Source organism: Argopecten irradians, chromosome 4 (genome assembly GCF_041381155.1).
Source record: "Argopecten irradians isolate NY chromosome 4, Ai_NY, whole genome shotgun sequence".
Taxonomy (NCBI): Eukaryota; Metazoa; Mollusca; class Bivalvia; order Pectinida; family Pectinidae; genus Argopecten; species Argopecten irradians.
The window spans coordinates 44,598,753-44,623,974 of record NC_091137.1 but is presented as its reverse complement, the minus strand read 5'-3'; the positions used below and the strand labels follow the sequence as shown (position 1 = coordinate 44,623,974).

General features: G+C 36.2%; 1 protein-coding gene across 2 annotated transcripts in view; it reads left to right on the top strand.

Annotated features, from left to right (window-relative positions):
- The window catches only part of LOC138321810 (E3 ubiquitin-protein ligase UBR4-like), a 97,160-nt gene extending 73,144 nt beyond the window's left edge, over positions 1-24,016 (top strand). For both annotated transcript variants that reach the window (XM_069265792.1, XM_069265791.1), the window contains exons 95-114: positions 579-700; positions 1,582-1,735; positions 2,443-2,570; positions 2,722-2,809; positions 3,463-3,544; positions 7,287-7,440; positions 7,630-7,749; positions 8,312-8,502; positions 8,781-8,853; positions 9,113-9,222; positions 9,590-9,818; positions 10,313-10,402; positions 10,652-10,774; positions 11,021-11,280; positions 11,671-11,865; positions 12,428-12,512; positions 12,949-13,088; positions 13,636-13,729; positions 19,403-19,562; positions 21,232-24,016. In XM_069265792.1, coding sequence (XP_069121893.1) covers positions 579-700; positions 1,582-1,735; positions 2,443-2,570; positions 2,722-2,809; positions 3,463-3,544; positions 7,287-7,440; positions 7,630-7,749; positions 8,312-8,502; positions 8,781-8,853; positions 9,113-9,222; positions 9,590-9,818; positions 10,313-10,402; positions 10,652-10,774; positions 11,021-11,280; positions 11,671-11,865; positions 12,428-12,512; positions 12,949-13,088; positions 13,636-13,729; positions 19,403-19,562; positions 21,232-21,296 — 2,663 coding nt within the window. In that variant the 3' untranslated portion in view covers positions 21,297-24,016. The remainder of the gene's footprint in view (positions 1-578; positions 701-1,581; positions 1,736-2,442; positions 2,571-2,721; positions 2,810-3,462; positions 3,545-7,286; positions 7,441-7,629; positions 7,750-8,311; positions 8,503-8,780; positions 8,854-9,112; positions 9,223-9,589; positions 9,819-10,312; positions 10,403-10,651; positions 10,775-11,020; positions 11,281-11,670; positions 11,866-12,427; positions 12,513-12,948; positions 13,089-13,635; positions 13,730-19,402; positions 19,563-21,231) is intronic.
- The last annotated feature ends 1,206 nt before the right edge of the window (positions 24,017-25,222 follow it).

Sequence of the window (25,222 nt, the reverse complement as noted above, 5' to 3'; positions counted from 1 at the left end):
GTCCCGTCGTCGTGTGTCGTCTCCGTCGTATTTAAACAATTTACATTTTTTCAAACTTCTTCTCCACCAAAACTGTTGCAAAACTTTTTATTATATCTTCACTTAAATGGATAATTAGATAAAGAGTAGAGTTCTTAAGAAGCTTGTAAAATTTTGTTAAGTAAGTTTTACAAGAAATGATTTTATCTTGATTTGAAAATTGTCGATAAACTGTGATAAAGCTAATCAGCTAAAGAGGATTCAAGGATGAAATGGCTACATTCTCTGGATGTCTGTAAGGCCCAGCATCAAAGATGTGAGATCCGTATAATAATCACAATATTTGTCTGTCAGTCCATCTGTTTTATCCACAATTTTTTTTTACAAAAAAATTTTTTTGCAAAATTAATATTGATCCACAGCATAAATCACTAGCCCCATAAATTATGTCTGATAATATACTTTTGCTGCCTGTCGACATAGCTTTATCATTGATTTCACAAGCATCTTTTTAATATGAAACCCGGAACTCCCTAAATTGAAGTATAGGCTTTACATGATGGGAATAGGTCTGAAACTAACAATTGTTTTATACACAGGTACTGAGGAGGAGACTAAAGGCTTTATGCAGGTGTGTGTACAGACTGTGAAGAAATACCCAGAAGATGACTATCGTTCACCTGTATTCATCTTTGAAAGACTGTGTAGCATTATCTTCCCCGTAAGTTTGAACACATTTTCATTGCTTTATTGTTTATCAGACAATCTTCCAGAGTCACGTTTTCACTATTTTGATTTAAAAGGTAGATTATTGCTTTGATAACAGTATTTACAATCAACTGATATTCTTCTGAAGAGTTCTTCAGGGCAATGTTCTTTGTATAAATTTTCAAGTAAAGACGCTGCAATCGGATTGAACTAGATAGTTTAGCAATGAAGTTTTAATTGACTTATAAATGCTTAAACATGTTGCAGTTTGTATTCCTTTTGTAAATATTGTTTTGAAGTCCCATTTTACAAGGGTGTATTTGGTATCTAGCTCTTGAAGCCCATTTTACAAGGGTGTATTTGGTATCTAGCTCTTGAAGCCCATTTTACAAGGGTGTATTTGGTATCTAGCTCTTGAAGCCCATTTTACAAGGGTGTATTTGGTATCTAGCTCTTGAAGCCCATTTTACAAGGGTGTATTTGGTATCTAGCTCTTGAAGCCCATTTTACAAGGTGTATTTGGTATCTAGCTCTTGAAGCCCATTTTACAAGGATGTAATTGTTAATTAGTTCTTGATGTCCATTTTACAAGAATGTAATTGGTCATTAGTTCTTGAAGCCCATTTTACAAGAATGTAATTGGTAATTAGTTCTTGAAGCCCATTTTACAAGAATGTAATTGGTAATTAGTTCTTGAAGCCCATTTTACAAGAATGTAATTGGTAACTAGTTCTTGAAGCCCATTTTACAAGGATGTAATTGGTAATTAGTTCTTGAAGCCCATTTTACAAGAATGTAATTGGTAACTAGTTCTTGAAGCCCATTTTACAAGAATGTTAATGGTAACTAGAATTTGAATTTGAAATTCAATCATATTTTGGAATTATTTTCCAGGAGGAAAGTGATACCGGAGAGTTCTTAATGATCCTCGAGAAAGACCCACAACAGGAGGACTTCCTACAGGGGAGAATGCTGGGTAATCCCTACAGTTCCAACGAACCAGGACTTGGACCGCTGATGAGGGATGTCAAAAACAAAATCTGTCTAGGTTGGTCATTTTGATGTGTTTAATTTGTGGTGAGAGGAGGCACTAGAGAATATCAAAAACAGGAGCAGACAAATAAGGATTTTTCTTTAGTTGCAAAAGTTACTTACTTTACACCATTACCACCATGGAAAACTTTGAGCTTCTAATTTTTAATTTTATTTCAAGATTAAAATGTCAAAAATCCATGGCACTATGTCCTATATGGAATGACGTGCTGATTGCACATACACCAAAAGCAAAATAGATCATTTCATGTTATTTTTCTGTTAATGATACATGTATATACATGATTAAACACCAATTATTGTTCAAATTATGACTACCGTTTTTGCCCTGTCGGCAGTGGAGCATCTTTAATGGAATATTTACGCTCAAACCTGTCTTTATAAACCACATAAGAGACAAAATTGGTCTTTATAAATAATTGGTCAAAATGAAATTGACCTTTTGGGACCCCAAGAAAGTGGTCTGTTAAGCTGATGGTCATTATACAGAGGTGGCCGCTAAGGCAGGTTTTACTATACCCATAGGTAAAATATTATAAAAACATGTCTGCTTAAGATGGAAACTTTCGATTGTGTATCAATCTTAAAAACTTGGTCAAATGGGTCTTGTCATGAAAATTAATATGGATTATATCCAATATTTTATCAAGCATGTGTGAAGTCAAAACCTTGGAATATTTACTGAACATTTGTACTATACAGACTGTGAGTTGGTGGCACTACTGGAGGATGACACGGGGATGGAGTTACTGGTCAATAAAAAGATCATCAGTCTAGATTTACCTGTACGCGAGGTGTATAAGAAAGTTTGGGCAGCGGAACATGGCGAGGTAAAACAGTACACCCTCTTTACTCCTGTTTATAGTCATTTCGTTCGGTAATAAACGTCTTTGAAAATGTTTGTTATACGGATATGTTTCAAACACAAATTGAAAATTAAAAAATTTATATACTGATTATGTGTGTTGATATTATTTTCAGGGAGAACCGATGCCAATTATCTACAGGATGCGTGGATTGCTAGGGGATGCCACAGAGGACATGGTGAACTCCTTGGATACCAGTACTGGTATGTGTTAATCCTACACTTACATGGGTTATTTGAATTGTGATTTTGATGCTTATGGGGTACAGTCTGAAAATTGTACAAATGGTCGGGCTGACCTCTTGGGGAGCCTGAGGGGCAGGGCCAAAAGAGGTCAATTTGACTGTTTTCATATTTAATAGCATCTTCTTCTCATAAACCAAAGTATTGGATAACACTCAAATTGCATTGGTAGCATCCGTATGGGGTGGGGATTCAAAATTGTACAAATTTTTGGGCGACCCCACAAGGCTTGAGGTGCAAGGCTAAAAGAGGTCAATCTGGTGATTTCCTTATAAACAATTTCTTCTCTGAAACAAAGCATTGAATAAGTCTCATACCGGTAGTCATATGGTTTTAAGCATGGGGCCAATTTTGCTCTTTATAATTAAAAGAGTTTTTGTGTTAAAATAACTAAAAACCAGGTGAGTGATACAGGCCCTCTGGGCCACTTGTTTTTCTTTTTGTGGATTAAGTTTTTATACATCCTGCATAATTGCAGAACTATCATCCCCACAGAAATTATTGGCTGCCCACTATTAGTCTGTCCACTAAATGTTATTCATGTTTAAGTTGTTTAATATAAGTAATTATCTAAACAACTTGATAATATTGCTTTGGATATATGTGTGTTACAGAGGAAGATATAGACAAGGAAGAGGTGTACAAAATGACAAATGTACTGAATGAAGGGGAAGGTCTCAAAGTCATGTTACAGAGGTAAGCAGAGTTATTTCAAAGTCTTGTTACAGAAATGTCCTGTTACAGAAGTAAAGGGGTGGTCTCAAAAACATGTTATAGAAATGAGAGGTGATCACAAAGTCCTGTTACAGAGGTAAGGGAGTGGTCTCAAAAACATGTTACAGAAATGAGAGGTGATCACAAAGTCCTGTTACAGAGGTAAGGGGTCGGTCTCACAAATTTCTGTTACAGAAGTAAGAGGGTGGTTTCAAAATTATTTTACGGGGTAAGGGGGAAAAACTATTTTAAAAATTAGGGGATGATCCAAAAAGCTAAATTTTACAGGGGAAAGGGGGATGTCTCAAAGCAATTTTATAGAGAAAAGGGGTTGTCTCAAAAGCTATTTTACAGAGTAAGGGGAAAAAATATTTTACAGATTAGGGGGGGGGGTGATCTAAAAAGCTATTTTACAGGGGAAAGGGGATGTCTCAAAAGCTATTTTACAGAATAAGGGGGTGATCTCAAAAGCTATTTATAGGGGATAGGGGTTATCTCAAAATATAATTCACAGTGGAAAGGGGAATGTTTCAAAATAAATTTTACAGAGGATAAGGGGTGATCTCAAAAATTATTTATAGGGGATGGGGGTGATCTCAAAAGCTATTTTACAGAGTAAGGGGACATCTCAAAAGTTATTTATAGAGGATAGGGGTGATCTCAAAAGCTATTTTACAGATTAAGGGGACGTCTCAAAAGCTATTTAACAGAGTAGGGGGGACTTCTCAAAATCTATTTTTCAGGGGATCGGGGATGATCTCAAAAGCTATTTCACAGGGAAAGGGGGTGATCTCAAAAGATATTTTACAGAGTAAGGGGGACTTCTCAAAAGCCATTTCTCAGGGGATAGGGGTGATCTCAAAAGCAGAGTAAGGGAGATGATCTCAAAAGCTATTTCACAGGGATCGGGGATGATCTCAAAAGGTATTTTACTGATAAGGGGGATGTTTCGAAAGTTATTTAACAGGGGATAGGGGACGTCTCAAAAGCTATTTCTCAGGGGATCCGGGGTGATCTCAAAAGATATTTTACAGAGTAAGGGGGATGTCTCAAAAAGCTATTTCACAGGGAAAGGGGGTGATCTCAAAAGGTATTTAACAGTGTAAGGGGGACGTCTCAAAAGCTATTTCTCAGGGGATCGGGGATGATCTCAAAAGGTATTTTACTGAATAAGTGGGATGTTTCAAAAGCTATTTTACAGGGGATAGGGGACGTCTCAAAAGCTATTTCTCAGGGGATCCGGGATGATCTCAAAAGATATTTTACAGAGTAAGGGGGATGTCTCAAAAAGCTATTTCACAGGGAAAGGGGGTGATCTCAAAAGGTATTTTACTGATAAGGGGGATGTTTCAAAAGTTATTTTACAGGGGATAGGGGACGTCTCAAAAGCTATTTCTCAGGGGATCGGGGATGATCTCAAAAGGTATTTTACTGAATAAGTGGGATGTTTCAAAGATATTTTACAGGGGATAGGGGACGTCTCAAAAGCTATTTCTCAGGGAAAGGGGGTGATCTCAAAAGGTATTTAACAGTGTAAGGGGGACGTCTCAAAAGCTATTTCTCAGGGGATAGGGTGATCTCAAAAGCAGAGTAAGGGAGATGATCTCAAAAGCTATTTCACAGGGGATCGGGGATGATCTCAAAAGGTATTTTACTGATAGGGGATGTTTCGAAAGTTATTTAACAGGGGATAGGGGACGTCTCAAAAGCTATTTCTCAGGGGATCCGGGGTGATCTCAAAAAGATATTTTACAGAGTAAGGGGGATGTCTCAAAAGCTATTTCACAGGGAAAGGGGGTGATCTCAAAAGATATTTTACAGTGTAAGGGGGACGTCTCAAAAGCTATTTCTCAGGGGATCGGGGATGATCTCAAAAGGTATTTTACTGAATAAGTGGGATGTTTCAAAAGTTATTTTACAGGGGATAGGGGACGTCTCAAAAGCTATTTCTCAGGGGATCCGGGATGATCTCAAAAGATATTTTACAGAGTAAGGGGGATGTCTCAAAAAGCTATTTCACAGGGAAAGGGGGTGATCTCAAAAGGTATTTTACTGATAAGTGGGATGTTTCAAAAGCTATTTTACAGGGATAGGGGGACGTCTCAAAAGCTATTTCTCAGGGGATCGGGGATGATCTCAAAAGGTATTTTACTGATAAGGGGGATGTTTCAAAAGTTATTTTACAGGGGATAGGGGACGTCTCAAAAGCTATTTCTCAGGGGATCCGGGGATGATCTCAAAAGGTATTTTACTGAATAAGTGGGATGTTTCAAAAGTTATTTTACAGGGGATAGGGGACGTCTCAAAAGCTATTTCTCAGGGGATCCGGGATGATCTCAAAAGATATTTTACAGAGTAAGGGGGATGTCTCAAAAAGCTATTTCACAGGGAAAGGGGGATGATCTCAAAAGGTATTTAACAGTGTAAGGGGGACGTCTCAAAAGCTATTTATCAGGAGATCGGGGATGATGATCTCAAAAGGTATTTTACTGAATAAGTAGGATGTTTCAAAAGTTATTTTACAGGGGATAGGGGACGTCTCAAAAGCTATTTCTCAGGGGATCCGGGGTGATCTCAAAAGATATTTTACAGAGTAAGGGGGATGTCTCAAAAAGCTATTTCACAGGGAAAGGGGGTGATCTCAAAAGATATTTTACAGAGTAAGGGGGACGTCTCAAAAGCTATTTCTCAGGGGATCGGGGATGATCTCAAAAGGTATTTTACTGATAAGGGGGATGTTTCAAAAGTTATTTTACAGGGGATAGGGGACGTCTCAAAAGCTATTTCTCAGGGGATCCGGGGTGATCTCAAAAGATATTTTACAGAGTAAGGGGGATGTCTCAAAAAGCTATTTCACAGGGAAAGGGGGTGATCTCAAAAGGTATTTAACATTGTAAGGGGGCCGTCTCAAAAGCTATTTAACAGAGGCTAGGGATGATCTCAAAAGTTATTTATAGAGTAAGAGGGACTTCTCAAAAGCTTTTTCACAGGGAATAAAGGGTGATCTCAAAAGCTATTTCACAGAAAAAGGGGATGATCTAAAATCTAAAAAGATATTTTACAGAGTAAGGGGGATGTTTCAAAAGTTATTTTACAGAGGCTAGGGATGATCTCAAAAGTTATTTATAGAGGATAGGGGTGATCTCAAAAGCTATTTAACAGAGTAAGAGGGACTTCTCAAAAGCTTTTTCACAGGGAATAAAGGGTGATCTCAAAAGCTATTTCACAGGGAAAGGGGATGATCTAAAATGATATTTTACAGAGTAAGGGGGATGTTTCAAAAGTTATTTTACAGAGGATAGTGGTGATCTCAAAAGCTGTTTTACAGGGAAAGGGGATGATCTAAAATCTAAAAAGATATTTTACAGAGTAAGGGGACATCTCAAAAGCTATTTTACAGAGTAAGGGGGACGTCTCAAAAGCTTTTTATAGGGGATAGGGGGTGATCTCAAAAGCTATTTTTTTAAATTTACAGGGGAAAGGAGATGTCTCAAAAGCTATTTTTAGGGGAAAGGGAGTGATCTTAAAAGCTATTTTACAGGGAAAGGGAGTAGTTACAAAAGTCATTTTATAGAGGAAATGGGATGATCTCAAAAATTTGTTACAAATGTAAATTCTAGTTACCTTGATAATAGTTTTAATAATAGCCATTTCATGTATTTTTCATGAATTTGAATAACATAACCTTCAGTATTTAAAGTATTTTGATTACCTTACGCTACAGGTTACCGGCCATCAAAGACTTGGTGTTAGGTAAACAACTGATGACTGTCCTGCTGAAGCTGTTCGGGTATGCTGTCAACGTCAAGGCCAACCGCCAGGAGCTCATCAAACCAGAGATGAACACCATTAACATCATGCTTGGAGCCCTCAATATGGTAGGTCTATAGTTTTACATAGATAGAGAGGATCTTATATAAGTGGTTGTGTTATATGATTATCAAACATGTTAAAAATCATAAAGTCATAAAAGAATTTCTTTCGGTAGAAATTCAGCGATAATGTTGAAATGTTCCATATAAGATTGTAATGATATCATTGTCGAAATTTATAACCCTTTATCTTAGGCACTCTGGGCGGAACAGGAGAGTTCATCAACCAAGGGGCAGACAATCTCTGAACAAATTCTCCAGATCATGGAAGTGATCCTGTTAGAGGCGAGCTCCCAACCACCTGAGCAGTACAGGGTCAGTATGATAGACCCCTAGTGTCGTTTGTGTAGTCGTTATAGTCCAATGTCATAAAGTTTGAAATGCAAGTGGAAAATTCAAGCTACTTATGTTTGAAAAATAATGAAAAAGTCCATGTTTCATAGTGTAAATTGAAGTAGCTACAATATTCGGTGAAAAATTTAGCTAAAATTTGGTCTTATTTATACTTATATATAAATGAAACAGCTACGTGTGTCATCCTATGTGAAGAGTAGGGTATAGTTTGTGCAATTGTTATTATCGCTTGTTGATCAAATTAACTGTAATATCCGATGAAAAATAGTGTTAAAAATTTGATCATAATTCTAAACTTTCACACTTAAAGGACACAGTAGGGTGAAATTCAAGCAACTTTTGTTACCAATTAAGAAAAAATCTTAGGTTAATGTAGATTGAAGTGGCTGCAATATTCATCGAAAATTGTGCTAAAAATTTAAGTCGTAATTCAAAACTTTCACACTTCAATCACATAATTGAAATTAGAGTTATATTCAGCAACAGTTACTATAAAACTCATTAGCTACTCTTGTCTTTGTAGGAATTTTCAAAGCTTTGCGGTGATAAGGACCAGCTGATGTTGTTACTGGACCGTATCAACAGTCCGTTCGTCCGCTCAAACGCGAACGTGCTACAGGGCCTGATGAGGTTGATCCCCTTCCTGGCCTTCGGCGAGGAAGATAAGATGTTGGCCCTTATTAACCACTTTAAGCCCTACCTTGACTTCGCCAAGTAAGGAATATTTCTGCTATATTCTTATCGCATCTATACATCCTTCAGAAAAAGCATGTATAAATTCATTGTCACTGACCCTTCTTACTGTCATGAGCCAAATATTAGTGTTTCTGTACATCACTACATCTTCTTTTAATCAAAAAATTCTTGGAAGATCCTGGCCCAGAATTATCAAAACCTCAGACTTTTGAAAAAAAAAAAAAAAAAAAAAAATAATAATTTTGTCTATCATGAAATAGATATTTCATTTTGGGTCAAATATATTTATGTTGTAGATTTGACCTAGAACACAGTCAAGATGAGCTAGTCCACCTGGATTGTTTCTGTGCTGTGGCCTGTAGTATAGAGGTGAGTACTAGGCCTACAGGCAGTTGCCAGTGAGTGACCACCGGTTTTTCTCTGAGTACTCTGGCTTTCCTTCACTATCAATAAATCTGACACATCCTAAAATGACCCCGGCTGTGAATAGGACGTTCAACTAATCCAACCAAACAAAAGCCTACAAATCAAGTGATGGGTCTAAAAACAGGCAATTAATTTACACATGGTTAGTATTAAATTTATAATTGTATCTATAAATTCAATATTTAACGCCTATTTCTTACAGAGTAATGCTAATGGTATCAAGCTGAAGGATATGATCGTGGAACATGGCATTTGTAAAATGGCCGTCGACTACATCCTGAAGAACACTCCTATGTTCAAAACATTGTTGGCGTAAGTACTAAATATCTAGAAAAATGACTGGACCTGAATGTTTAAAGTAAAATCTTGGAAATATAAGATTCGGCTTAAATTGTTGTCTAATAAATTCAATATTACATAATATGTGACATTCAGACTTATTTATATTGGTAAATTAAAATAATCCTTAAACCATTTACTCCTGAAGAAGCATTTAGACCCTCCTAAATCAAGGACTAGAACAGTCGATTATGAAATTTCAGGGGTGAATGATGTTCTCAATGGTTTTCAAGGATTCAGAATATTTCATACTTCATGTGCTGCTGGTCCCTTTGATTATGATATGTGTGATATCGTTTTACAACATGTGTAATTTGATAATTAATTGCTTTAATTTTAGGACCGACGCGGAGAATTGGAAGGACTTCCTCGGTAAGCAGGCCCTCAGTTATGTGCTGCGTCTATTGACCGGTCTATGTAGCGGTCATCCACCCTCACAGCTACTGATCGGTGCTGAGTGTATCCCAATCCTACACAAGCTGGAGCAGGCCTCATCCGATCAACACATTGGTACGATGGCTGAGAACCTACTGGAGGCTCTGAGGTCACACGAGGAGGTCGCAGCCAAGGTAACTCATTTTATAAACTATTGATTTAATCCCCACCTAAAAGAAAGGAAGAAGATTTTTGTATATTTTGGAACAAAAATGTTGACAATATTATTCTTGTTTATGTATCTGCTGTGAAATCAGGCCCCAATTTCTTGAAACTTAAGAGCAGACTTAAGTCAAAACTTAAGTTTTTCTCCTTATGAACTTATATGAAAATTTATGACTTAAGTCAGTTTTTGACTTAAGTTTGTTTCGAGAAATCGGAGCCAGGAGTATATTATGTCACCCATTGCCATATCTATCCCATTCCATTGTCTTTTAGGATCGCGTTCAGTTCCTTCTTACTTTGATGTATAGATTCTGGGCCACTGACATTTCTTGTATCAATCTTTCTTTTGTTTTTAAATGCATTTTACTATCAAATAAAAGGAAATACAGTATTTAAGAATGATTTCCATTCTTTTCTTTTCATAACTTTTTAATTAAAATGAATTCAAATATCTTGTTTGTAGATTGAAGATTTCCGACACCAAACCAAAGCAGAGAAGAAACGCCTGGCTATGGCAAAGAGGAAGAAACAGCTGGGAGCACTGGGCATGATGGTAAGGCTCAACAGATATCTTAAGTTTTACTTATTCACCCCTGAAAATTAATAGTAAACTGTTCCAGCCCTTGAATCAGAAGGGTTCAATTGTGTCTTCAGGGGTCAATGAGTTAAGAGTAAAACTTCCCAACTCTGACTTTGAGATAAGAATGTATGTCACTCTTCAATTATCATGTCTTCTGCAAATTTTGAAGCAGACGTATTTCTGATAGCTTGTGTCTGTTAGGTATTTGTTTGTTTTTTTCAGACAAATGATAAAGGTCAGGTGACCGTGAAGAGCTCAGTACTGAAACAGATGGAGGACCTGAAAGAGGAGACCGGTCTGACATGCTGTATTTGTAGGGAAGGATACCGCTACCAACCACAAAAGGTACAGCTGCATTTGCCTGTAGAATATTTAGATAGGGTATCATATACATAGTTGAGAGAAAAAAATGATAAATTCACTTGTACCAACATATCTGGTATTAATTGTTTCTTTTGATCTAAATATCAAATTTGTGGCAATTAATTTTGCCATATTTTCCTCTGGCCGCATTGTCGTTTATTGATGCATATTAAGATACAAAAAATGAAATTGTAATTTTGAAAATGAAATTGTAATTTTGATTGGCAGGTACTTGGAGTGTATACATTTACCAAACGTGTGAACTTGGATGACTTTGAGTGTAAGCTGCGTAAAACGCCTGGCTACAGTACAGTATCACACTTTAATGTCATCCACGTAGACTGCCACACGGCCGCCGTACGACATGCACGTGGTCGTGAGGAATGGGAAAGTGCGGCGCTGCAAAATGCCAACACCAAATGTAACGGTCTTCTACCACTGTGGGGACCTCAGGTTCAGGAGTCTGCCTTCGCTACCTGTCTCGCTCGGTAAGACTCAATCGACTCGTGTAGTTATTGAACTGTTGGCGCATATCCTGAAAAAGAATTAAATTGTAATGTATCTGTAGGCAGTATTAAATTTAATATCTAAGTTATTAAAATTTTTCTATACCTTACCATTTTGAAGGATAAAATGCTTTACGATATTATGTTAAATGATTGCCATTTAATTGATGGTTTGGAAAATTTGAAAAAAAGTTTATCAATTGCAAAAGCAACTTTTAGATTAGATAATCGTCTAATTAACTTGTATCTTTAAAATTGTCAAGAAAAAAAAATATTTTAATGAAGTTCCTAAATAGAGCCTTAAGTATAAAAAAATGTTGATATTTTAATTGTCAATCAAAAATTTGATTATATATATTTTCTGTAATTCAGCCACAACTCGTACCTACAAGAGTGTACAGGTGTGAGAGATCCCACCTATCTCTACACGATCCATGACCTTAAGATACTCCTACTGCGATTCTCACAGGAGCGCTCCTTCAGTGACGACAGTGGCGGTGGGGGACGGCAGAGCAATGTCCATCTTATACCACACATGATGCATATGGCTCTCTATGTGATAAACACGTAAGTTGTACACCCCTGAACACACATTTGAACTCTTTTAATTCAAAAACTAGAAGAGTTCATTATGAATTTGTAGGGTCAACAACTTAACTAATTCACACCTGAAATTTCATTAAGGACTGTTCCAGTCTTTGATTTAGAAGATTCCAAATGTGTGTTCAGGAGTGAAAGAGTTTAGGTTGTTGACAGCCATTAGTAAATTGATGAGGAAAGAAATCTTTTCATTTACAATAGAAATTTTCCATCTACAGTGCAACTTTATGTCTAAATTGGATGTCACTGAGACCAGTTGTATTTGGTCAGTACAGACCAGATTTTTTGATTACACAGGTTTTAATTACTTAAATTAAGAAGGAAAGTTGCTGTACACTGATGCTGAAATACACAGGGATCTGGGATTAGGCAAGGGCCAGTTTTGACAAGTTATATATACTGTTCATATAAATTATATTAATTATTTGATTGAAATTCTGATGATCTCTGAAATAGATTGATATTGTCTCCTGGAGTTACTCCCCTTCCCATATAAAAATTTTGGTGAAATGTCGTTTTGCTTTTTCAGAACTCGGTCGTTTAGCCGTGAAGAAAAGAATCTAACAACATTTTTAGATCAGCCGAAAGAGAAATGGATAGAAAACAGTTATGAGGTGAGAGGAAATCTTATTAATATCATGATTGTAGGTACATTACAGACATCCAGAGATGGAGATCAATTTCATTTGATGAATAAATAATGATTATGACTGGATTAATGATGATAATGTAAACATGCTTAGATTTGCACAATTGATTTTAAAGGCATATTCGGTTTTGAACCAGCTAGCCGAATGATAGATTCATATATTTGCATGAGTTTCCATATTAACATCATTGAAAAAACAAAAAACAAAATTGTATTCATATTTTAGCGCTGATCACTGCTAAAATATGCATGTTTTCTGTATACAGATTCTATATAACACAATATTATTTTCACTTCTTCATCTCACTGCTATAAAAAATTTTACCATTAATTTATAGGACAAAGTTTTGAATGGATGAGTGACTTATCTATGTATCATCTTTACTCTTTGTTCGTTACAGACGGAGGGTGCCCTGTACTGGACAGTCATGGCCCTACATGTCATGTCGTACGAGAAATGGAAACAACATCGTCTCAAGTTCCTCGAGAGAGTACTTGTTCTAGCTCATACACGTACTGTCAGCCCTGGTGGGGCCAAGAGGTAGGGAATCTTTAAAGTTCATGATAAATTAATGTAGTTACTTTCTTAAATATGTTTTTTTTTTTTAAATAAAAAATAAGTTTAGATTCTATTTCCATGGCGCCTATAATAAGCGGGCACCAGATAGCTATTACAGTACCATAGCTTGTGTCGGACGCTTTGAAGTTCTTGCTTGGGAATGCATTTCAGGTCTCAAGGTCAAGGGTCAAGGTCATGACCAAAATTAGTTGTTATTTCAATGTGATAATACAAATTGCCTTAAAAGACTGATTTAGCTCAATTTTCATCTACATCTTTCTTACGAAAATGGCTGGCTTTGGGATTTCTTTTCAGGTCTTAATGTCAAAGATCAAGATGAAAAATTAGACACATTTTCATGCATTAGCTCAATTTTATTAACTTCTTCTACATCTTCAGGTTCAAATGCCAAAAGTTAAGATTATTGTCACTAGAAATGAAAAATTTGTTTCCATGCAATGACTTATACCTTGCTTCTTATTTCCATTTTCATGATCATTTTTTACAAACTTGTGTTTGTTTCTTTCAGTTTATCCAGCAAAACCGCAAAGGAGTACAGCGCGTACAAGCCCTACATGGTATTCTATGGCCTGGTCATAGCTCTCTACGACAAAGTATACAAAGTAAGTTATCAATGTATCTATACTGTAATTTAAACTCAGTGTACTTATATGGATTATCAGTTAATAAGGCATTCATATTTTACTTATGTGGCTGCAGTGGCCAAGTGATTGAGATGTTACGAAATATTATCGCTAGGCCTCAACTTCTGGGTTTCGAGTTTGAATCCTATGTAGGGAAGTTTCGAGGGTGAACCGTTGCCAGGTAATGATCATAGTGGGTGTTTTTTCTCTGTTTCTCTGGGTACTCCGGCTTTTCTCCACCAACAAAACCTTGACCCTGGCTTTTGATAGAACGTCTAGCATAACAAGCACTCGTGTACAAGTCCTGATTGGTGTAATATCTTTATCAAACTTTAGGGTTGATAAAACAGTCTGCTTTGTAATTTCTTTGTCAGGCAAAGATGTTGATGATGAAATTTATTGTCAAATTCACAATAAAATAGTGATAGTGTAATGATGAAATGTTGTGGAGCTATTGGTACTAAATGGCAGCTCCGCATGTCAGGTTGGAAAAAAGATGATGGCAAAAATTCACCTAGGGGTGTTTAGGGTTGAAAAACAAAGGTTACAATATGTAAAATGCAAGGAGATGGATTGATGTGAGGAATTTGGAATTGGACAGAATTTTGTTTTATATCAAAAGAATGTTGATTTTACCTTTTTTTTTACGATTTTTCGATTACAGAAAGTTATATTTCATGTAATTTCACCCTAAAAAACTGTTGTAAAGCATACACTGTGTGAATATGGATGCATTTATATAATGCTTCAGATTCATAAAAGCACCAACATAACATCAAAATAAAGGGAATTGTTTAATGAAGTATGTGTTTTGAAAATTGCGACAAAAAATCAAGGTCATGTATTAAATTTTCTGGTAATATTGGAAACCTGAGTTGCTTCATGTGACCAATATCAGCAATACCCGTACAGATCGGAAGAGGTCAGAACAGCTTCTGAGCTATTTTCAATGTATTCACAAGAAATTAATAGATATACTGAATTTTAATAACTTTGTGGTACAAACTTTACAAAAGTTGGTACCTGGTAAATATGAAAAGTTTAAAACAAAGAAAAATATGTAGAACATTTAAAATGTTTTTTTCTATGACAAAAAAGAAAACAAGTATACAACTTTTAGAGTGCTAATTTGATCAGATAAATAGCCATCTTCATTCAGAATTTTTTAAAGTGCGTAAGAGTATTCTTTGAGCAGTTGATGTCAAAGAAAAAATGTCAAGCTCTAAACCAAATTTGACATGACATCACCTACGAACCCCAAGTGCATTAATGCAGTGTATCACCGACAAACCCATAGTTACATAAACCAGTATTATAACTTTATTCACAAAATTTAATAAAGACCACATGACATTAAGTAAGAGCGTATATGGAGGTGGCAATAGATTAGCGGCGAAACGTGTTGTGTGCGGAATTGTACCATGTGACAATCACCAATATGATCCCGCTCTCCCTTACACAAAGCGGCCCAACATTTATCATGTCATCTCTAATCCTCTAACCCCTGTTTTGATTGGTTGATGCAGATGTAATGCAGAGGTAAATCTTTTTAAATAGAATTGTGAATGGCTGTGTTAACTAACTCCACACATTGGGCATGCCATTGAAATGGGTGGATCAGTGAGCCCCTAAAACCTGTAGTGGTGATAATCTCCTACGGTAAATATCTGACATTTTTGCCGATTCATAAAATTTTCTAACAAATTTTTCTCTTTTATTTTCTTTTGCATTCATCTCCAATCACCTAAAATATCTCTAAAGAAGTAGTTTGACCGTAAAACATGAAAGTACACAAAATATTTTAGAAAGTTTCAAAAAAATATGCATTGATAGCAGTTATGAAAAGATATTTTTAGATCGGAAATTGTGGTATGTTACTGTAGTGCGGACATAGTGCGTGGAGGATGGCTCTGCCAGGGAAAATGTGTATTTAGAGGAGAAGTCACCAAAGCAGGATTTACAGATAATTTTTTGCTACAAAGAAATCATTCAGATGTCACAAAATTCCTCAGTTGTGACACACAGATCTTTAAATTGTTGTATTGTGTTCAGACAACGCTGGGTATGTTTACATAATCACCACGGCCTAAAAGGGTCAATAGGGAAAGGTCAGGTGCAATTAAAATGTGTCAATAATTTATGATTGTTCATGTTGATGTTTTAACTTGTGCCGGAATATATTTGAAAAAAAATTATCTGGTGATAATTTATATAGGAATTAATAAGCTTTATTTTCTCAGATCTGCAGATAAGCACAGTCAAACCTGTCTTAAATGACCACCCAAGGGACAGCTGGGAGCAAAAAAGGTCTTATAAAAATTGTGTTTAAATTGGTCATTTGGTACCCTGAGAAAGTGATCTTACTGAGTAGGTGGTCTTTATACAGAGGTGGTCTCTAAGACAGTTTTTACAGCAGGATAAATTGCCTTTTAAAGTTTAAAGCATTAAAAAAAAAGCAAACAAACAAACAAACAACCCCCATCCCACTTCAAAAAAGAAAAAACCAAATTATGATCCATTTCACTGAAGGAAGTTTGTGCCCTTCTCATCATGAAAAGTAACATCCGTGTCTGTCTTATTGTGTCTTGTCCTGTCCCAATATGGGAGGGGGGTGGGGATGTCATGTCTAGTCTAATCTCCGATTGCCACATTGTTAAATTTGATCATAAATCCATTAGTTTACACCCTGTTTGTATTCTGACATCTTAACTAATGTACCTGCATCCTCAGGTTTAGTATTCTTTGATTCGCTAATTTAACATCTTATTAAAAGCCAGGGTCATTTAAGGACGTACCAGGTTCAGGACGTGGAGGATAGCCGGAGTACCTGGAGATTAAACAGGGATGAAAATGTTCAGCCGATTGGCTGATTTCAGCCTTTTTGACTTTCAGAAAATAGGTTCCTGGTACATGTAATATCATAATTTTCCACCAAAACATAAAGTTCAGCCTTTTTCAGATTTTTCCATTTTCATCTCTGGGAGAAAAACAACAGACTTATGCATACCTGGCAACTGTGTATGAGTATGTTTGATTTTCAGGGTTGTCAGCTAGAATATTTAAAGATCAATTTGTTGTTAAAAGATATTATACATCATCTCAACAGTCCAATTGGTTCTTGTTTTCAATGCTTTTCTTCATTGTTTACAAATGTATCAATAAATTGTATACCTTACTGCTGTCTAATGTATATGATGAATCATAAGCTAGGACATTAGTTGGGTCTGCAAAGATATATTTTAATTTCCTCATTTTTTGGGACCTACTGTTTTGTTTATATAAAGATGAAGTCACTGTGAAAATTGTTCATGAAACTTTTGAAATGAAGGCCCATTATGATAGCTCAAACATGTTACAAGTCATAAAACTTAAGACTGCAGATATAAACAAATGTTTACGAGGCCAGGGTAGACGGTGGGGATTTTCTGTAGATTGTATGTGGATTTTGGTATGAAGGAGAGGAGGGAATGCAGGTGAGAGGAACGGCCATATACCAGTCGGGCTACCTGTTGTACCAGCGAGATCGTGGATTAGCGGGGCACAATGGGGGATTCACACAACGTTAATACCGTAATCCCTGTGTCAGCAGCCAGTAAGCCCGGGTGAGGGGGAGCTGAGCTATTTATCGGTAGCTTTAGTACAACAAGGGCCGTTTATCGGTACTTATCTCTACCCACAGGTGTTTAACATGACTGTGGCTAGATATGGCGTAGTTAGTGCAGTATATCTAATGGACTAAATTATTCCAGGTTTTGTTATAGCGATAAAATTTCATTTAGAATCATAAATTTTACATCTTAAAAGCCAGCTATTAACCATAGGTTATTATTCGGGAGATTTTTGTAGAAAAATTAACTGAAAACTTAAAAGCTAAATTTTTGAGGATAAGTAAGGAAAACCCATTCTTAGAGGAGAATAAGTCAATTTTATAAGTTGTGTACATACAATTGTATTCCATTTTTCCTCCTGCAAAAAAATATAAGATTCTATGATTCGACCCGTACAATTTCTTTTTATTCAGACTATCTAAGGAAAACAAATTGGTAAGGTTTTCAGAACCTAAAAATGGAATTTTGGAGTAAAAATTTCAAAAAATTCAGTTAAAATTAAAAAAAAAAATTATAAAAAAAAAAAAAAAAAAAAAAAAAAATAGTCGTTTCTGTGAGTGGGCTATCAGGATAATTCCATATTCCTTAATTTGATGACCGATACCATTTCTCTGCCAATCTGATGAAGGAGATATCAAGGCCTGAAGTGTGAGCTGAGCTGCGGGCCAGCGTTGTCAATGGAGTGGGATACCTGTAGGATTTACAGGTGTTTGTATAGAGTGTCTGGCAGAGATTAATACACGCGGTGTTGGAGGATGTGATGTCATTGCACCAAGCATTTCCTGCTGGCCCCTAATTTATCACCAACCGGCCCCTATCTCGGTTAAGAAGATCATGTCCGCGCCGCATTCTTAGGGGTTTTCTTTTTATTGCAGGAATTGTGGACATGACAATATATATTCGAATAAATGTGACATGTGTACTTTACTTTTAGATTTGACCGACTACAGGTACAGTTCAGGGCGTAGACCTGTGCAGAAGTTCTGGAATTTGTCAATATTTTCAGATATAAATATGAATATAATAGTTTGTTTTTAAAACATTTTCAAGTTATTCTGCAATGTGCAGTCTTATGTTTGGCCTTCATCAAAAAGTGTTGACCCTAACTGCAGACTGTAGAAAAAAGCAGGAATTTTGATCACAGTTTCATTATAGGGTGTTTTGCTAGTTAACTAATCATGTATGTGGTATTTGCTGCTAGCTGATGAACAAACACCATTCTAGCCATGAATATCTGGTCTTAATTCATGACTTTCTATACAAACAGACATCGCGAAAGTTGAAAAAAATGGACGACATTTGGACCAGCAAGGACTGTGAGTAAGCCGGACCGAACAAGATTTTGCTAGACCAAACATTAATGTGAAGTTTTGAAGTAAACATAACTTCAAACTTATCTTATGCGGTTTACATATTTGCCAGGTTCTGCACCTGCATAATACTTCAGAGACACCATTACTATCAACTTCCAGTACACGTACTCAATAATTTGCGGACGGTCAGTCCGGACCGGATTTCAAATAGGTGGTCCGAGTCAAATTTTGCCGGACATGTCAGTCGGACCGGCAAATTTCGCGATGTCTACAAAAGTGTTTAGAAATACAGTTATCATAATTATAATGTAGCAGAAGTCTATAAGCATTGCTTTCCACTTCTCAATCACTCTTTCTCAGACTTTTTTTTTCATTTAGATTTCCTACCTTTTACTTTCAGTTATCATTACAGTTGTATTCCATTTTGTCTTTCTTTCCTTTGTCACAGTTGAATCATATTTGTCTTACACTGTCATCCTTATGTTAAGCTATCTCCCCTTATGATAGTTATCTCCCCTTGTGGTAGTTATCTCCCCATTTGTTAGTTATCCCCCTTATATTACAGTTATCTATCCTTTTGATATAGTTATTTCCCCCTTGTCTCCCTGTCCTATCTTACAAATATTTGAGTTAATTGTCATCCTGTTCTGGTATCTTACAAATATTAGAGTTGTCTCCCTGTCCTGGTATCTAACAAATATTAGAGTTGTCTCCCTGTTCGTGTGTTACAGAAGGTGACTGTTACCCCTGACGGAGTTTGGAGTAATCAGGCTGCTGACTACATCAGGAATAACGACCGCCTGCTAGTGGAGTCATGTGACCGCGTCATGTCGGCATTCGAGGAGGAGATGCTGCCCTGCGAATCCTTGGCAGAATTCATAGACGTCATCGGTAAGATATAGATTCAGCAAAAACTTCATTTTTCTATCCTAGGCCATATAATGGGGAGAAGTGGTGGGGTGGGAGTCACATAGTGTGACCGAAAAGGGGGTGAGGTTTTAGTCATATAGTGTGACCAAAAAAGGGGTGAGGTGGGAGTCATATAGTGTGACCAAAAAAGGGGTGAGGTGGGAGTCATATAGTGTGACCAAAAAGGGGGTGAGGTGGGAGTCATATAGTGTGACCAAAAAGGGGGTGAGGTGGGAGTCATATAGTGTGACCAAAAAGGGGTGAGGTGGGAGTCATATAGTGTGCCAAAAAAGGGGGTGAGGTGGGAGTCATATAGTGTGACCAAAAAGGGGGAGGTGGAGTCATATAGTGTGACCAAAAAGGGTGGGTGGGAGTCATATAGTGTGACCAAAAAAGGGGTGAGGTGGGAGTCATATAGTGTGACCAAAAAGGGTGAGGTGGGAGTCATATAGTGTGACCAAAAAGGGGGTGAGGTGGGAGTCATATAGTGTGACCAAAAAAGGGGTGAGGTGGGAGTCATATAGTGTGACCAAAAAGGGGGTGAGGTGGGAGTCATATAGTGTGACCAAAAAGGGGGTGAGGTGGGAGTCATATAGTGTGACCAAAAAAAGGGGTGAGGTGGTAGTCATATAGTGTGACCAAAAAAAGGGGTGAGGTGGGAGTCATATAGTGTGACCAAAAAAGGGGTGAGGTGGGAGTCATATAGTGTGACCAAAAAGGGGGTGAGGTGGGAGTCATATAGTGTGACCAAAAAGGGGGTGAGGTGGGAGTCATATAGTGTGACCAAAAAAGGGGTGAGGTGGGAGTCATATAGTGTGACCAAAAAGGGGGTGAGGTGGTAGTCATATAGTGTGACCAAAATGGGGGTGAGGTGGGAGTCATATAGTGTGACCAAAATGGGGGTGAGGTGGTAGTCATATAGTGTAACCAAAAAAGGGGTGAGGTGGGAGTCATATAGTGTGACCAAAAAAGGGGTGAGGTGGGAGTCATATAGTGTGACCAAAAAGGGGGTGAGGTGGGAGTCATATAGTGTGACCAAAAAAGGGGTGAGGTGGGAGTCATATAGTGTGACCAAAAAGGGGGTGAGGTGGGAGTCATATAGTGTGACCAAAAAGGGGGTGAGGTGGGAGTCATATAGTGTGACCAAAATGGGGGTGAGGTGGGAGGCATATGGTGTGACCAAAATGGGGGTGAGGTGGTAGTCATATAGTGTGACCAAAAAAGGGGTGAGGTGGGAGTCATATAGTGTGACCAAAACGGGGGTGAGGTGGGAGTCATATAGTGTGACCAAAAAGGGGGTGAGGTGGGAGTCATATAGTGTGACCAAAAAGGGAATGAGGTATGAGTCATTTAGAAGTTGTAATAAGGGTGAGGGCTCATGTGGTGTAACCAATGTCTATGAGGTCATTTTCGTTCTGATCTTAGACTTTTTCAAAAAAAAAATTTAAAATATATGTCAAATTTTTCATTGACCAGAACTTCACATGAACTTCAAAAGAACATAAGCTTAAAGGTGGGATTAATTTATTTTTCATTATTAATAAGTTAAATCTATATCTATTAAAGTAGATTTTGCAATTCTATGTATTTTATATTTGTAGTCTTGATTTTTATAGCTGTATATTATCTAAGGGTGATTTTTGTATTTTAGGTATGTTGGAAGATGTACCAGACCCTGACGCTTTCCTGTCGTCCCTCCTTCAGTCCATACCATAGAGACACCACCGATCCCCACATGTGGCGCCACACCTTACAAACTTGGCTTTCTTGTTCTTTCCTTCCGTAGTTGCAAAATGTAACTGAACACTATATCAGTTTTCCCAGTGATGTTGTAAATGTTTTCGCAGTCTTAAACAACAGTGTCTAATGCAAGTTTTGGTGCAGATCAACAACCTAAATGGAGTTAATATATTCAGCGGATAAAACATATCTTTTTTCTGAGTTGGAGCAATGAGAAGACAATTTGGTGTCATTTCTGGAATTGGAAATACACAAAGGTGTGCTTGAGGAAGAAAATCCTACCATTTTTGGAGCGATATTTTGGTCTATGGAGAAGAGTTTTTCTGTGTGGTGTTGTTTTTCTGTTGTTCTTTTTGTGCTATTTAATTATCTCAAAAAATGCTGCTGTTGACAATTTTCTTATTTTCTACATTGTTAATGGCTAATTCATGAGTTTAATTGTGTATTCAACTGAATAAATCTTGTGTTTTCCTCAAACCAGTAGAAGATATGGTGAAAAAAGTTACAGTGTAGTATTATTTCTTATTTAACTTCATGATTATAATTGAAATACAGAAGAGATAAAAATTCATAAACAAAATGAAACAGCAAAATTTAAGTGATATTTGAAAAATATTAAAAATGCTCCACCGCCAACTGAGCAAAAACGATACTCATCATTTCAACAATAATTGGTGTTTAATCGTGTGTATATATGTCTAATTAACACAAAAAATAATATAAAATAATTTATTTTGGGTTTGGTACATGCGCAATCAGCACTTCATTCCATATAGAACATAGTGCCAGGGATTTTTTTTGGGATGCAATTAATTATTTTTAATATTTTTATCTTGAAGTAAAATTAGAAGCTCAGACTTTTCAATGGTGGTAATGGTGTAAAGTAAGTAACTTTTGTAACTGAAGAAAAATACAAAATCATATGCTCCTATTTTCAATGTAGAAAAATTACCTCTCAGCGGTGGAGCATCTTTAAATACATGTATAGCTCATTATCTTATTAATGCATATTTTTAAATGCTTGAGATAAGCATCTTAAGATATTGCAGGTGTTTAAATATAAGGAAACTACTTCGGTTTAGACTCCATTATGTAGATGCAAGGAAGATTTGAATAATTAAATATTTAGATAATCAGGAAGTAGTATATACCAATTAAACAAATAAGTAATAATATGTGGTTTTATGTACCAGTTTATTTCTGCATTAAAACTTTTTATGCACCAAAAAAAATATCCCATGAATAATAAAATAATCTTGATTACCACAAATTAAAAATTTAAAACCATCCAAACCGGACATGAAATGTAGGTTATGAGAATTCATAATCAGTTAAAGGTGCTCCACCGCCGACAGAGCATAAACGATGTTCATCATTTGAACAATAATTGGTGTTTAATCGTGTATATATATATGTATAATTAACACAAAAAATAATATAAAATAATTTACTTCGCCTTTGGTGCATGCGCAATCAGGACTTCATTCCATATAGGATATAGTGGCACGGAATTTTTTTCGGGATGCAATTAATTATTTTTTTATATTTTTAACTTGAAGTAAAATTAGAAGCTCAAACATTTCAATGGTGGTAATGGTGTAAAGTAAGTAACTTTTGTAAAAGAAGAAAAATACTAAATCGTCTGCTCCTGTTTTTAATAGTGAAAAAATACCATTTGTCAGCGGTGGAGCATCTTTAATGAATTAGTACAAACATTATGAAAATATTGTATTTCTGTATCCCTATACAGTCGGGGCATGTCAGCTGGTCAGGTTAATCTTCAGAATTAAATTCAATAATTATTAACAATTTGATATTTTCAAATACATTTTATTAAAAAAAAAATTGACCGACATCCAGATATCAAGACATCACATTAAATTATCATACCAGTAAACTTGTGGCTACTATATACAATATTAAGTGATTTTGAATTCTTTGGACTACTTAAATTCAAACACAAATTAAAATTAAATTTTTTTAGAAAAATATGATATTGAAAATGCCTGTTTTAATGTAATTCATAAAATAACAAAAAAACATTTTAATAACTTTCAAACTATCATTGATAAGCTTCTGTACACATTGCTTTATTTATCTTATCCTGATGTGCTTTTAGTACTCAAGTTCAAAAGTGAAACCAACTTTTAATGTAAATGTTGTATGCAGTTCTCTGAAATAAAAATTGTTGTTTCTTTAGAACTTAACAGTTTCACCCAATATAAGGGGAAGTAATAGTTGTCAAATTTCATATCTCAAGATTAAAGGAATGATCAAAGATTTTGGTTACCTACTTTCAATCTATCAATTTAAAACTTGTAATTACCACTAACGAAACATTTTCTATTCTCAAATTTGGAGGTGTGATTTCATGATAGGATAGTGTCCCATAATTTCAGGAGAAGTATTTTCATTCTTTCAGAAAACAAGTATATTTACTAATAATATTTTCACATTTTGTTAAGATTGGGGAAAGTTTTATCAACTAATTACAGTTGCCCCTATGCAACCATGCAAATCATTATATGATTAGGATATAATTGGGTATTAAAATAATAACATTATTCAGATTTAAATCTGATGGAATCTGATCCTGTTTTATACAGCGATGCCAATGAACTATGAGCTTATGTCGTCATGATAATTTATTGTAGTTCAGTATTTTCTGACGTATATCAATACAAGCTTTCTGTGTTCATCAGAGTTTTTGTTTTTTTGTTTTTTGTCAAAATATATCCCCCCCCCCCCCTGAAATCACATTGAATTATTCTAATTCAAAAGGATGGAACAGTTCATTATGAAATTTCAGAGGTGAATGAGTTTAAGGTGGCTGTTAAATCGTCCACCCCTGCAAATACCTTTGAAATCTTCTAAACCAAAGGCTGGAACAGTTCATTATCGAAATTAAGGGGTGAATGAGTTTAAAGTGGAAAAAACTTCCAACACAGTCAAGATAACCATTTTCTGACGTGCATGCAAATGCACATGCATGCTGCAATAGCCTCCTGGAGAATGAGAACGCGGTTCTATCTGAACATGCTGGCAGTGTTGTGTTGACTAAAGGCAAAGCAAAATATGCAAACTAACTTAATTCACACTTCTGCATTAATTAACTTTGTTCTGTCCCCTGGTTGGGACACACCAAAGACTGTAAAAGCGGTAGTCTCTGCACTTGTTCGTGCTCAACAAAGGGAGTGGGACGATTGGTTTGTTGTTGTCAGTATTATATGACTGTGTGTGGTGAGCTTCCTTGGTGTCATTGGCGACATGCTTCAGTGAGATAGTACTATAAAAAGGACAACAGTTTCCACTAGCGCAAAGAGACACAACACGACATACCGCAGCCTCCCAACACATATACACACAACACATCGCATACAGGGGAGACAGTGTTTAAAGTACCCATTTATCGGGTCAATGACCGGGACAGACGTCCATACTCCCATAATATGTACACGCATCGTGAACGCATTTTTGAAACTTTATGAAATCCTTTATTTTCTCTAATTTGCCTTTTTAATGGACGTATACATATTCCAATTGCATGACAAGTCGTGAAAGGCCTGATAAAATCCCTTGTTTTTATGTTTAATAGACATACATGAACACAATGTGAATGCATTTCTATAGTGGACTGATGAATATCGACAAAACAAAGATACATATTCCCAAACCATGGGAACATTCGGTACCTTTGTCATAGACGTCTTCAGTTTTGTCTTGCATTGTATATTGGCAGAAACGCTAAGAATATTATTCAAGATATATCAATGAAGTGTACATTTTATCACTGTGCTAACAATTCAATTTCTCTGACTAGTTTTGCAATCTCAAAATTACGTACAATTCGCGACAATATGAATCGGTATAAGGTCGATTGTTCCTTCGCCTGACTCATCCTA